A 13,659-nucleotide genomic window follows, 5' to 3' on the forward strand; every position below is an offset into this window, starting at 1 on the left:
AAAGTTGGCACGGGCGAGACGGGAATTAAGGTACATGGCGGGTTTTAATATATCAATTTAATATATCAAAAAAAAGGGATAAATGAAAGCGCGCACAGTGGCGGATAATAAACTATGAAACCAAAAGACTATAGCAAAAAGTACAAATGAAAAGCACGCACAGTGGCGGAGAATAAACTATGAAAAACAAAAAGATTATAAACATGGAACAAAAACTTACTTGGCTTGGACAAAAAAGGAGCAGCGTGAACATGGACATGAAACAATGGACAGAGCATAAATGTGGTGTGAGGTCGTCAGAAAGACAAACTGAAAAACACTGAACTTAAATACTACAGACATGATTAACGAAAACAGGTGCGTGACTCAAGACGTGAAACAGGTGCGTGACGTGACAGGTGAAAACTAATGGTTGCTATGGTGACCAGACAAGGGAGTGAAAAGACAGAAACTAAACAAAACATGACTTAAAACAAAACATGATAATACAGACATGACAATTATAGATTATAAATAATGCCTTTCACTGGTATATTAGAAGGTTGTGGCCATAAACCGAGACGTTGGTTAATTTTGACATTCAACTTAGACCCAAAGATTGCGATAAAAACAAAAAAAAAACTCTAATTTGGGTCCATCTTTTTTTTCTTTTTTTTACCTGCGCGAGGATTAAGATTAAATAAATAATTGTTCATCTTAATGGGATGATATAAACATCCCACCAGTCGGCATCCCAGTTAGAGCAGAAATGTACAGTAAGTGATTGTTTTATTATGTTCGTAGTTTGTTTTTCTTATTTAGCATTTAGCAATGGTGTTACTTGCTGGATCAGCTTATCAATCAGTTTCTAAAACTTGTAGCTCATCCTTATTCAGGCAAAAAAAATTATACGGTTCTGGATCACCATTTGTCCCAAATAAGTCGTTGTTGGGTCTCATGAAGTCTGCCATGATTATTATTGTTGTCACGACTTGATCTTGGGAGTTTGCTTTTCCGGGATGCAACGGAAAGTTGGCACGGGCGAGACGGGAATGAAGGTACATGATTTATTGAAACACTAGAACTACAAAAAAGGATCAAACCAAAGCGCGCACAGTGGCGGAAACTATGAACAATTAAACAAAACATAAACTGTGGCTTGATAAACAAAAACTTACTTGGCATGGAACCGGCATGAAAAAAGAGCAGCAAGGATCATAAGGGTGTGCAGAAGCATATATGGGGTGAGGTCGTCAGGCCGAACAACAGAAAATGAATGAACTTAAATACTATGGACATGATTAGTGAAAGCAGGTGCGTGACTCAAAACGTGAAACAGGTGCGTGACGTGACAGGTGAAAACTAATGGTTGCTATGGTGACCAGACAAGGGAGTGAAAAGACAGAAACTAAACAAAACATGACTTAAAACAAAACATGATAATACAGACATGACAGAGCCCCTCCCTTAAGGACAGATACCAGATGTCCAAGAAAAAAAACTTAACAAAAGTCATGGGAGGGCGGGAGGGCGGGAGGGCGGGAGGGGGACATGGCGGTGGGTCGCCAGACCACGTGTCCCCGTATCCACCGGGGCAGAGTTAGGTGGCGGCGGCGAGTGGAACGCCGCTGCAGCAGGCGAGGCGGGCGCCCAGGGAATGGCCACATTCGTGGCTGACTGGGAGGGGGGCGCACTTGGCGTGGCGGGCGACCAGGTAGCGGCCATATCCGTGGCCGACGAGGAGGCAGGCGCGTCGTCATCGTGGCAGGCGTGGCTTGGCGTGGTGAGTCAGGCGGCGAAGCTCGGCGTGGCGCGTCAGGCGGCGAAGCTCGGCGTGGCGCGTCAGGCGGCGAAGCTCGGCGTGGGTCTTGGTATAGGTCTTGGTCTTGGCGTGGGTCTTGGTCTTGGCATGGCAGGTCTTGGTCTTGGCATGGCGGGTCTTGGTCTTGGCATGGCGGGTCTTGGTCTTGGCATGGCGGGTCTTGGTCTTGGCATGGCGGGTCTTGGTCTTGGCATGGCGGGTCTTGGTCTTGGTCTAGGTCTTGGCATGGCGGGTCTTGGTCTTGGTCTTGGCATGGCGGGTCTTGGTCTTGGTCTTGGCATGGCGGGTCTTGGTCTTGGTCTTGGCATGGCGGGTCTTGGTCTAGGTCTTGGCATGGCGGGTCTTGGTCTAGGTCTTGGCATGGCGGGTCTTGGTCTTGGTCTTGGTCTTGGCATGGTGGGTCTTGGTCTTGGTCTTGGCATGGCGGGTCTTGGTCTTGGTCTTGGCATGGCGGGTCTTGGTCTTGGCATGGCGGGTCTTGGTCTTGGTCTTGGCATGGCGGGTCTTGGTCTTGGCATGGCGGGTCTTGGTCTTGGCATGGCGGGTCTTGGTCTTGGACTTGGCGTGGAGGGTCTTGGACTTGGCGTGGAGGGTCTTGGTCTTGACATGGAGCTGGTGCTAGCCTTGGTGCGGCGACAGGTGCTAGCCTTGGTGCGGCGACAGGTGCTAGCCGTGGAGCTGCGACAGGTGCTAGCCTTGGAGCAGCGACAGGTGCTAGCCGTGGCTCTGGTGCTAGCCTTGGCGCTAGCCGTGGTGCAGCTACTGGTGCTAGCTGTGAAGCAGCGACAGGTGCTAGCAGTGGCTCTGGTGCTCGCCTTGGCGCTAGCCGTGGTGCAGCTACTGGTGCTAGCCATGGAGCAACGACAGGTGCTAGCCGTGGCTCTGGTGCTAGCCTTGGCGCTAGCCGTGGTGCAGCTACTGGTGCTAGCCGTGAAGCAGCGACAGGTGCTAGCCGTGGCTCTGGTGCTAGCCTTGGCGCTAGCCGTGGTGCAGCTACTGGTGCTAGCCGTGGAGCAACGACAGGTGCTAGCCGTGGCTCTGGTGCTAGCCTTGGCGCTAGCCGTGGTGCAGCTACTGGTGCTAGGCTTGGTGCAGGTGGAGGTGGTCTAGCTGGGGGTTGCGGCTTGGCATGGTAAAAGACTGGTGAGGGCGGTCGTGCTGGAGGCTGTGGCTTGACGGGTCGGAAGACTGGTGAGGGCGGTCCTGCTGGAGGCTGTGGCTTGACAGGTCGGAAGACTGGTGGTGGCGGCCGTGAGGGAGGCTGTGGCTTGACATGGTGATGCTGAACCACCCCACCTGAACAATTCCCAGCCCTAGCCCCCCCCTCAGGGGGCGGATACCAGACGCGCTCCCTGCGGTCTGGAACTCTCTGTAGGGGTGGGCGGAGGAGGGCAGAAACTTCCCCATTAAATTGTCCAAATTGTGTTTTTTGTACCTGGGATTGAGTGGGTGAAAAAAAATTGTTTTGTGTCTTGGGTGTGGCTTGAGTCCTGGGGAGCGGGGAATCAAAAGAAAAAGAATTCAGAAAAAAAAAATCCTGGTCTTTGACGTCATCCGGGCGAAGCCGGGCTGGCTGCTGCTTGCTTCCGCCCGGAAGGGGGAGGGGCTTGTGGGAGCGGCGTGTCCTGCTGGCTCGCGGAAGTTCTTCCTGAAGTCCTTCGTCGGGAGCGGCGCTTCCGGCACTGCGCTGCGTCCCCGCATTCCTGGGACCAAATGGAGTCTCTGTACTCCACGGAGGAGTAGCGCAGAGTTTCCTCCTCCATCGCGCACAGGACCGCCCAAGAAGCCTCGTCCAAAATGTCCAACTCGGCCAACTTAGGTGCGGAAAAGCGGGTCTGCTGACGACCTACTGTCACGACTTGATCTTGGGAGTTTGCTTTTCCGGGATGCAACGGAAAGTTGGCACGGGCGAGACGGGAATGAAGGTACATGATTTATTGAAACACTAGAACTACAAAAAAGGATCAAACCAAAGCGCGCACAGTGGCGGAAACTATGAACAATTAAACAAAACATAAACTGTGGCTTGATAAACAAAAACTTACTTGGCATGGAACCGGCATGAAAAAGGAGCAGCAAGGATCATAAGGGTGTGCAGAAGCATATATGGGGTGAGGTCGTCAGGCCGAACAACAGAAAATGAATGAACTTAAATACTATGGACATGATTAGTGAAAGCAGGTGCGTGACTCAAAACGTGAAACAGGTGCGTGACGTGACAGGTGAAAACTAATGGTTGCTATGGTGACCAGACAAGGGAGTGAAAAGACAGAAACTAAACAAAACATGACTTAAAACAAAACATGATAATACAGACATGACAATTGTTGATTTTGAAGGAAACAGCGAACATTGAGATGTCCCTATTAAATTAATGCAAAATTAAATAATTGGAGCTAACCCCATTACCTCCATTGTTAGCTAACTCTTAATAGCGTTTATTTACAAGTTGGAATGCTTAAAAGTGTGCTTGTCTCACATAAGGATTGTGATTGATATACAATTCCAAAAAAAGTTCAGTTCCCCTTTTAATCAGATACTTTTAATACATAAAAGATTCTTGATAATACATTTAACCTTGACTAATCAAGCGCCATCTGCACCTCTATTCACTAAATTTAAACTTTTGTCAATAGGTTCTATTAATATGCTTTAAACATGTCTGTTTATATTTAGGTTAATCCATTATAAACAAGACACATGCGCTTTTCAAAAGTTTTTTTTGTTATCATCAGATACTCATATTCAGTAAGAGATCAAAAAAACCTGCATTATTCTTAATAGAACATCCAGTCATCAATTTTACAATAAATTATGTGGCCCCCTATTTTGGAACGCCTTATGTAACAGTTTTATGGAGCCGATTCCAATAACGATCTTCTATAAGTATCTGTATCAGTAGCTGGCTGATACTGATACAGATCACATGTATTAACTGTCAATTTTTAAATATATTTATAGTGAGTGCTATTAACAGTTTAATAAAATAATTAAAATGTTTAAACCAGTTCCTTATTCTTTTTTATTACATACAATTGTTTGATCACAATGAAGTCAATAGTACACAATATCTGAACAAAAATACAAACTACTATTTACTACTCATTTAAATACTTTAGTTTTTGCCTTCAACATCCTCCTGTATCCACTGTCCAGGGAATTATTTCCTGGATTTGTAAACATGAAAACAAAAATCTAGACTTGTTGAAGCACTTATTGCTTGTGTTGTTTCAATGTAGTTTAGCAATTAGCATGTCTGTTCCTGGCTTACCGTGTGAATTATGTTTAGCCTCGTCCTCCAGTGATAATGATCTCTAAGATACTAAGAAATGTAGTTTATTTGCCTCAATGGAAGTGGTTATATTAACCAAGCTGGTGACAGCATCTGTGAGTTAAGTGACCAAAGATAAATAAAGTATTAGTCAAGGCATTATTCTGCAGAGGCTGATCACATACTTTTCCACAAAAATCATCCGATACTGATTGGAGGCCAATCGATTGGCATATCCCTAAATTTTGTAAATATTGTTTCTGTCTTTGTTGTTAGGTTGTTGTTTTTTATGGATTACTAACAGAAACTAAGGTACCACATTAATGGTAACATGAGATAATGTTTTTCTTAGTTCAAGCATTTTTTACAACCTCTAACGGTTATGATCATTACTATTTTGATTCATTGTTCGTTTGTCACATCAGCAAAAAAATATATATATTTGAAATAAAACACCTACAAATGTGTTATGCCTAAAAAGGAACATTGATGTTTTCATCAAGTCCTTTACTTAAGTGATACTAACCAACAGGCAAAGGATCCTGTAAAGAGCGTCTTCTGGGATTGGCTGCGCTGAATGAATAAAACGGAGCTGGTGACTTTGTCGACGTTGTCCCTGAACTAGGACTTGCCAGTCCTGTGTCCGAGCGAACAGACGACTGTGAGAGAAAAGAAAAATTCATCAAAATAAAGGCAAAAGCCAAATCATTTGCAGTGCTTTATTACTTACGCTTTAAGGTGTTTTCTTATTACAAAAAAGGAAATAGGGCACTAATATTAAAATTCAGCAGCTAAAAAAATAGCCGCTCACAATCATGTCATATAAAAGTGATATACCGTATTTTTCGGAGTATAAGTCGCTCTGGAGTATAAGTCGCACCGGCCGAAAATGCATAATAAAGTAGGAAAAAAACATATAAAAGTCGCACTGGAGTATAAGTCGCATTATTGGAGGGAAAATTATTTGATAAAACCCAACACCAAGAATAGACATTTGAAAGGCAATTTAAAATAAATAAATAGTGACCAACAGGCTGAATAAGTGTACTTTATATGACGCATAAATAACCAACTGAGAACGTGCCTGGTATGTTAAAGTAACATAATATGGTAAGAGTCATTCAAATAACTATAACATATAGAACATGCTATACGTTTACCAAACAATCTGTCACTCCTAATCGCTAAATCCCATGAAATCTTATACGTCTAGTCTCTTACGTGAATGAGCTAAATAATATTATTTGATATTTTACGGTAATGTGTTAATAATTTCACACATAAGTCGCTCCTGAGTATAAGTCGCACCCCCGGCCAAACTATGAAAAAAACTGCGACTTATAGTCCGAAAAATACGGTAATTTTGAAGAGTTATGTAATTATGTATTCAGTGCCACAATGCTACTGCAACCTTTACTATTCCTATCATTAATATTTTTTGACGCTTACAAACGGGGAAAGGGTCAATAGGCCAATTAGATCACTGATCTAATTAAGAGTAATCTGCTACGAGCTGCATCACGATGGCGAGTACAAATCTGATCTATGTTTAGTAGCTCGCTTGCCAACAAGCACACGTGCCTCTGGGAATCCCCTATTCAGGCTGACGATTGACACAATGACCTGTGACCTCTCAAACCTTCTAGTGGATAAAAACTAGTGGATTTTTTTTTCTTACATTAGCGCTAAAGAAGTAGAAGCAACTCAATTAAAAGCTGTGTTATTAAAGTACATTATTACATAATTCAGGTGACTCATTTGAAAGTAGCACAGTGATTTCCTCTGTGTAAAAGCTAAGTCACATCACAACTATTGGACATGGTGACAAAAATGTAATTCAAAAAGAACAAACTGGCTCTGTAAAATGACAACCTGTCAAAAGATGCCACATGCCACATCCACTCTTGACTCAATGATATTGAACCTTTGCCTCCACTCTGTCTGCTCTCACTCTTCAAGAGAAAATCACTGCAGAAGCATAATTGTTTTCTTGTGGCAATCTCTCTAACCCAAGAACACTTTTAACCCTACAGTGACAAATCTGCTCTAAAAAATTAAATAAAACAAATTTTGCTATGAATTCCATTCATTCCTATGTCTGATTTATAAACGAGTTAACTTATGGGTAAAGTAGATTTGTTTACAGACAAAAAGATACAATGATAGCTGTTAAGGAAAGTGAAATGCACCTGAGACTGACAGGCACAAGTGAATGAACAGGACAAGTGTGAATCAATCCACAGCAGGACTTCCTTTTGAACCATGAGAGGTCATTAGCCATGTCAAGCGAGGTGGCAAGTAGCCATGTGGTAAACAGATCAATAATCTAATTCAATTAATTGATTTAAATGCTTGGCAAAAGACCAGATGAAATGTTAGTGCAGAGCATGCTAAAAATCAATCAGGGGGAGAGCCAACTGTATAGATACACATACTGTACTGTAAAATATGAATACTGTATATAAAGATACAGAATAATTGTTATTTTAGATGAGGACAAATAACAATCCATCTATTCATTTTCCATCACTTATCCTGTTCAGGGTCCCAGGAAGCTAGAGTCTATCTCAGCTGACTTTGGGCGAACGGCACCCTGTACTGGCTGTAAGTCAATCACAAGGTAAATAGTTTATGATTAGAAATGATTTTAACTCCCCCAACTGGCATTATCAACTCATTCTGCTTCACCTTGTCGCAGACTAGTAGTGCTACGCTGGTACTGTTTCGCCAAGACAGCTGCACACACACACGGTACCATAATTGCCAACCCTCCCGGATTTTCCGGGAGACTCCCGAAATTCAGCACCTCTCCCGAAAACCTCCCGGGACAAATTTTCTCCCGAAAATCTCCCGAAATTCAAGCGGACCTGAGTGACGTGTCGACAGCCTGTTTTCACGTCCGCTTTCCCACAATATAAACAGCATGCCTGCCCAATCACGTTATAACTGTAGAATGATCGAGGGCGAGTTCTTGGTTTCTTATGTGGGTTTATTGTTAGGCAGTTTCTTTAACGTCCTCCCAGCGCGGCAACAACACACAACAACAGCAGTCACGTTTTCGTCTATCGTAAAGCAGTTTGTCTGCCGTAAACAGCAATGTTGTGACACTCTTAAACAGAACAATACTGCCATCTACTGTACATGCATATGTGACAATAACATCTACGGCTTTTAGAGAGTGCAGTGCACAACTGCACACACAACAAGGAGACGAAGCAGAATGCATCATCAGAGAGGGTGTTCAGCATGGTTAGAAAAATAGTGACAGAGAATAGAACAAGGATGGACAATTCAACCCTTAACTCAACAATGAGTAGATGAGTGTTATGTGTGTGTATATGTGTAAATAAATGAACACTGAAATTCAAGTATTTCTCTTATATATATATATATATATATATATATATATATATATATATAATAATATATATATATATATATATATATATATATATATATATATATATATATATATATATATATATATATATATATATATATATATATAGCTAGAATTCACTGAAAGTCAAGTATTTCTTATATATATATGAAATACTTGACTCCTCCCCTCTTAACCACTCCCCCAACTCCCCCCAATAACGCTCTGTTTTTCAATTACATTTTTTGTATTTCAAAATAAAATTCAAATGATCCAATGGTCTTTTGTTTTCCAATTCTCATTCATGAAACAATAATTCCATGACCAAAACATATACAAACCCTAATGACATGATTTTATAAATGTATTTTTATTTTGAGAGAAGACAAGTGAACACCTGAAAGTAGGCCTGGGCGATTTATTGATTTTATTGATAAATTTGGTTATTGTTTTTTGTTGCAGAAGATTTTTTTTTAAATCGATGTTTTTCTCCTCTTTTTTTCCCTATGAGCTTCCGTAGCCCTCGCCCCTTCCTCAGTGGAAATCCACAAGCCTAGCAAAACATGGCTAATGCTAATGCTAACGAGAGCTAGACGTTTTTTTCCAAAGAAAAGAAAAGTGTTGCCAGTGCTTTAGAATTGCGGCTACAGGCGTGGAACAAATGACTGCACTTTCTTTAAAAAAGGCAGCAGGACAACAAACTTATTCCAGCATTTGAAACAGCATCGAGCCAAATGGGGGAAATGCATCTTTTTACAAGGCGAACAATACCGCGACAACAACTCCACCTAAGAGGCAGCTTACTGTGGCGAAATCATTTACACAAGGTGCCATGAACAGTATGGAGAACAATGCACAGAGCAATCACTAAAGCAGTCGCTTTGCGCATCTAAACCCGACAGCTCGTACGCGCTTGTGCTGCTTCAAAACTCTTGTGGAGTTATACTGCATTTAATCATCAATGTAGAGATACATTATATGTGCAATAAAGTGTACATTGTCTTTAACATCAGTACACACTAACAAGGAGCCCAGGAAACTTCAAGGAAAAGCCTGCGTTTATCCACTTACTAAAACTATGTACCAGTAGTAATGTTTTACTTGATTATATATCTACATACAATGTACAATGCTACATTTTTATTTACAGTAGTATTCTATTCAATACATAAGTTTTAAGTTTGCACTTTATTGATCTGATTGATTTTTATTACTATTTAATGATTATTGGTATCTGTGTTAATTCATTGGAGTTTATTTATTTGCTTGCAATGTGCAATGCTACATTTTTATTTATAGAAGTAATTTTTTCAAAACAAAAGTTTTAAATTTGCACTTTATTAATCTCAATGTTGGACATTATTATTTATTTGCATGCAATTTACAATGTTACATTTGTGTTTACATAAGTATTTTAATCAAGCAGAAGTATTGCCTACCAGAGGAAGCTCTTAAAATAGTTATTTGAAAATTATTGCATACAAAGTGCAGTTTATATCTTGTCTAAAATAACATTATACAAATTTTAATTTTGCTAAGAGCAAGATGCAGTGTATCCAGTGTCAATTCAAATTACTACTAATTTTTTATCAAATAAGAGCAAAACTTGTTTTGAATTACCTCTGTCATGTGTATGTATTGGTTTCTTTAAAAGGTAGGGGGGGGGAATCGTAAATCAACATTTATGTGGAAAAAATCGGGGATTTTATTTTTAGGCCATATCGCCCAGGCCTACCTGAAGGTTAACTTTATTTCTTCCTTTCAATTAAAAAAAACTGATATCTTGTACATTGGAAACAAAATCAGCGGATGGACTGATTATTATGCGTGTGGGAAAAAATCGATTTGAATTCAAATCTCCATTCTCACGTTGTATGATTCAGTATCGATTCTAATTTTTCAAAAATCGATTTTCTTCCCCCGCTCCCGGCAATGTGTATGTGCCTTCTGGGCTACCGTAGGTATTGCGCAATAAGCAGCGTGCCTACCTGGTGGCTAGCTACTAAGGGGAGTGTGGTGTTGTTGTGTTGCCGCTAAAATGCAAGTAGAAGAAAAAGAAACCGAGCAGCCTTAAGAAGAAATACAACCGCCTCTGCGAAATTTGAAAGCAAACGTTTGGAGACACTTTGGATTTTACCTTGACAAAAAAGGGCTTGACATGACTCATGCAATTTGCAGACTTTGCGACGCTAAAGTTAAGTATTTTGGGAATACTTCAAATCCCCGCGCTCACTTGGACAGACACCACCCAGAGTTATCAGAGGAAAAGGATCATCCACTAACAACACCGGCAACTGATGAACGCACACTTCACCAGTTTACAAAATGACCACCCAGTTCTGAACGGACAAAGAAGATAACCAGATCCATCGCTTGTTTCATTGCAAAAGACCTGCGACCATACAGCGCAGTGTAGAGAGAAGGCTTCAGGTTCATGATCAAAACTATTGAGCCACGGTATGACATCCCATCATGCTCGGTTTTTACAGACAATGTTGTACCTTCACTTTACAGAGAGACAAAGCTACAAATGGGGGAATATGTGACTAAAGCTGGCAGAGTAGTTCTTACCTGTGATCACTGGACTTCTAGGACCACCAAGTTCTGGCACAGACTGGCAGCTAGCCTAGCCTACCAATTGTATTCCATTGATGTTACAGTCACAGGAGTTGTATTATTGTATTTTATTGTTCTGGTAACTGAGTGAGTAGTAACTGAGTGTCAAATTCAGTCAGATGTTAAAACGTTTTGTTCTAGTTAAAATGTGTGCAAGCATGAATAAATCAGACAACATATTGTTGTCTTGGATTTACATTTGTGTGTTTACATTATTGCAATCAATTGATAAAACATTGTCCTTTAAAATTATAAAAGCTTTTTATAAAAATCTACTACTCTGCTTGCATGTCAGCAGACTGGGGTAGATCCTGCTGAAATCCTATGTATTGAATGAATAGAGAATCGTTTTGAATCCGAAAAATAACGTTTTTGAATCGAGAATCGAGTTGAATCGGAAAAATCGTTTTATAATCGAATCGTGACCCCAAGAATCGATATTGAATCGAATCGTGGGACACCCAAAGATTCGCAGCCTTACTGATTATGTACAGTGTATATGTACTGTGTGCTGTTGTACTCTATAGTTCATATACTGTGCAAGCACAGTATACACAAATAATCAGAATATTTAAATATAAACATGCTTGAAATCATTATGTGATGTAAAACTCACCTGGCACCCTGACGCTCCAGGATCCCTCCCAAAACCAAGAAATGAAGCCCTCTCTGATTTTCCTGGAAAAGAAGGTCGCTTGTTACCATTTGTAAAACATAAACAACAATTAGGACTACAGCCGGAAATTAGCTGAATGCAAAATCTGGTGCACCCATCAATTCTTTATGAGTCATGTAGTGCACTGCACTCTGTCCACAAACCATTGGGGAAAATGAGAAACAATTTTAATTGAACTTAACAGGGCTTTAAATTAAGGAATAGTCATGACTATTACTAATGGATGAATCAATGGAATTAAATCGTTTGTGCGAAATGCTTGAAAGCAACTAGAATAAGAAAAAAATTATTAGGTCCTTGCGCTACAACATTTTGAGGCGGTTTTCATTTAACTGACCGTGCGTGACTGCTCGCTGACTGCTCGCTGTTTCGAAAAAGCTAAGTATCGTTCTATTTGTGTGCTTTTAAATTGTTCTGCAGCTTTCTTTATTACTTTCTCAACATATTTAGTAGTACTATTTAACTTGCAAATCACCCGATCTCTGTCTCTCCACCCCTCCCGCAGCTAGCTAGCAGCTAGCTGCTAAGCTAACGAAGCTAGCGCGGAGAAAGGCGTCGCCGGGCGCCGGTCATAAGGAGTCTACTCCTGCACACCGTGACCAGGACTTCTCGGAAGACAGCAGGAACTTCACTCGGTGACAGAAAACACCGTGAGTATGGCTTCCTGCGCGTCTTGCACCTTACTCACGGAGAGGCTGGCTCTGCTAGAGGGCCGTGTCCGCCAGTTAGAGCAGAGTAATCTCGTAACTTTAGATGTTGCGGACACATCTGCTAGCGTTAGCTGTAGCGAGCTAACTAGCCCAGCCTGTAGCAGTCCTAAGCGGCCTACAAGCTACGGTGTACCGGTTGAGACGCATAATAGATTTAGCTCTTTAGCTAGTCCTACACCCCAGTCTACCGGGCACCACACCTTAGTCATAGGGGACTCCATCACCCGAAACATAAAGCTTAGCAAACCAGCCACAATTAAGTGCATCCCGGGGGCCCGAGCACCTGACATTGAGGCTAATCTTAGGGAGCTAACTCGCAACAGGCCTAGTAAACACGTACGACAGGCTAATCGCACCACTAGTTATGCGAATATAGTTGTACACGTTGGCTCCAATGACACTAGAATGAGACAGTCAGAGATTACAAAGAGAAACATAGCCAGGACTTGTGATCTCGCTAGAAAGATGTCCAGGCATCGAGTAATTGTCTCTGGCCCCCTGCCTGCGAGAGGCAATGATGAGAGATATAGCAGATTAGTCTCGCTTAACAAGTGGCTGGCTAGCTTCTGTAGACAACAGGGACTAACGTTTATTGATAATTGGCCCTCTTTCTGGGGCAAACCAGGCTTGCTGATGAGGGACGGCCTTCACCCTAACCAGGAATGCGCCATCATCCTGTCTAAGAATATAGACTACTGTTTAAGTCACATTTGACTAACTACACTAGAGCAAGCCCGGTCACAGGTAATTACAGAGCCTGCTAGTCCGGGTGAGGAGTCAGTTAAGCTAGAACTAGCCAGCACCAGGCTGGATAATTCCTGTACGCATAGCAATTTTCTTAGAATAACACACAACTCACATAATGTGTTTTCTGTTGTGAATGTGTCCGGGGTAGATATGCATTCTACTGAGGTGGCAAATCATGATGCGTTCAGTCGATCGCAGCATCAAGTAAACAATCTGAAAATTCCCGTCGTATCAATTCCTAGATATGGTCGAAACTATTTAAAGTGCACTACGTATAATAAACGCAACATTATTAATATTTCTACTACGGATAATTTAAACAAAAACTCGTCAAAACAGCCCAATACTTATAATATGGGCTTTTTAAACATAAGATCATTGTCTCCCAAAACGTTATTAGTTAATGAGGTCATTAGAGACAACAATCTTAACGTCATTGGTCTTAGCGAAACCTGGCTC

The 13,659-nt window shown here is 41.6% G+C and overlaps 1 protein-coding gene across 5 annotated transcripts in view; it reads right to left on the reverse strand.

Moving 5' to 3' along the window:
• tcf12 (transcription factor 12) overlaps positions 1-13,659 on the reverse strand; it is a 213,542-nt gene that overhangs the window by 102,800 nt on the left and 97,083 nt on the right. For 4 of the 5 annotated variants that reach the window (XM_061964095.1, XM_061964092.1, XM_061964094.1 and 1 more), the window contains exons 6-7: positions 11,684-11,745; positions 5,599-5,731 (exon numbers count right to left, since the gene is read on the reverse strand). In XM_061964095.1, the coding sequence (XP_061820079.1) occupies positions 5,599-5,731; positions 11,684-11,745 (195 nt within the window). Of the gene's footprint in view, positions 1-5,598; positions 5,732-11,683; positions 11,746-13,659 lie in introns of those variants that run through there. The other variant, XM_061964098.1, reaches the window with a different exon arrangement.

The sequence above is a fragment of the Nerophis lumbriciformis genome, linkage group LG06 (genome assembly GCF_033978685.3).
Source record: "Nerophis lumbriciformis linkage group LG06, RoL_Nlum_v2.1, whole genome shotgun sequence".
Lineage (NCBI taxonomy): Eukaryota > Metazoa > Chordata > Actinopteri > Syngnathiformes > Syngnathidae > Nerophis > Nerophis lumbriciformis.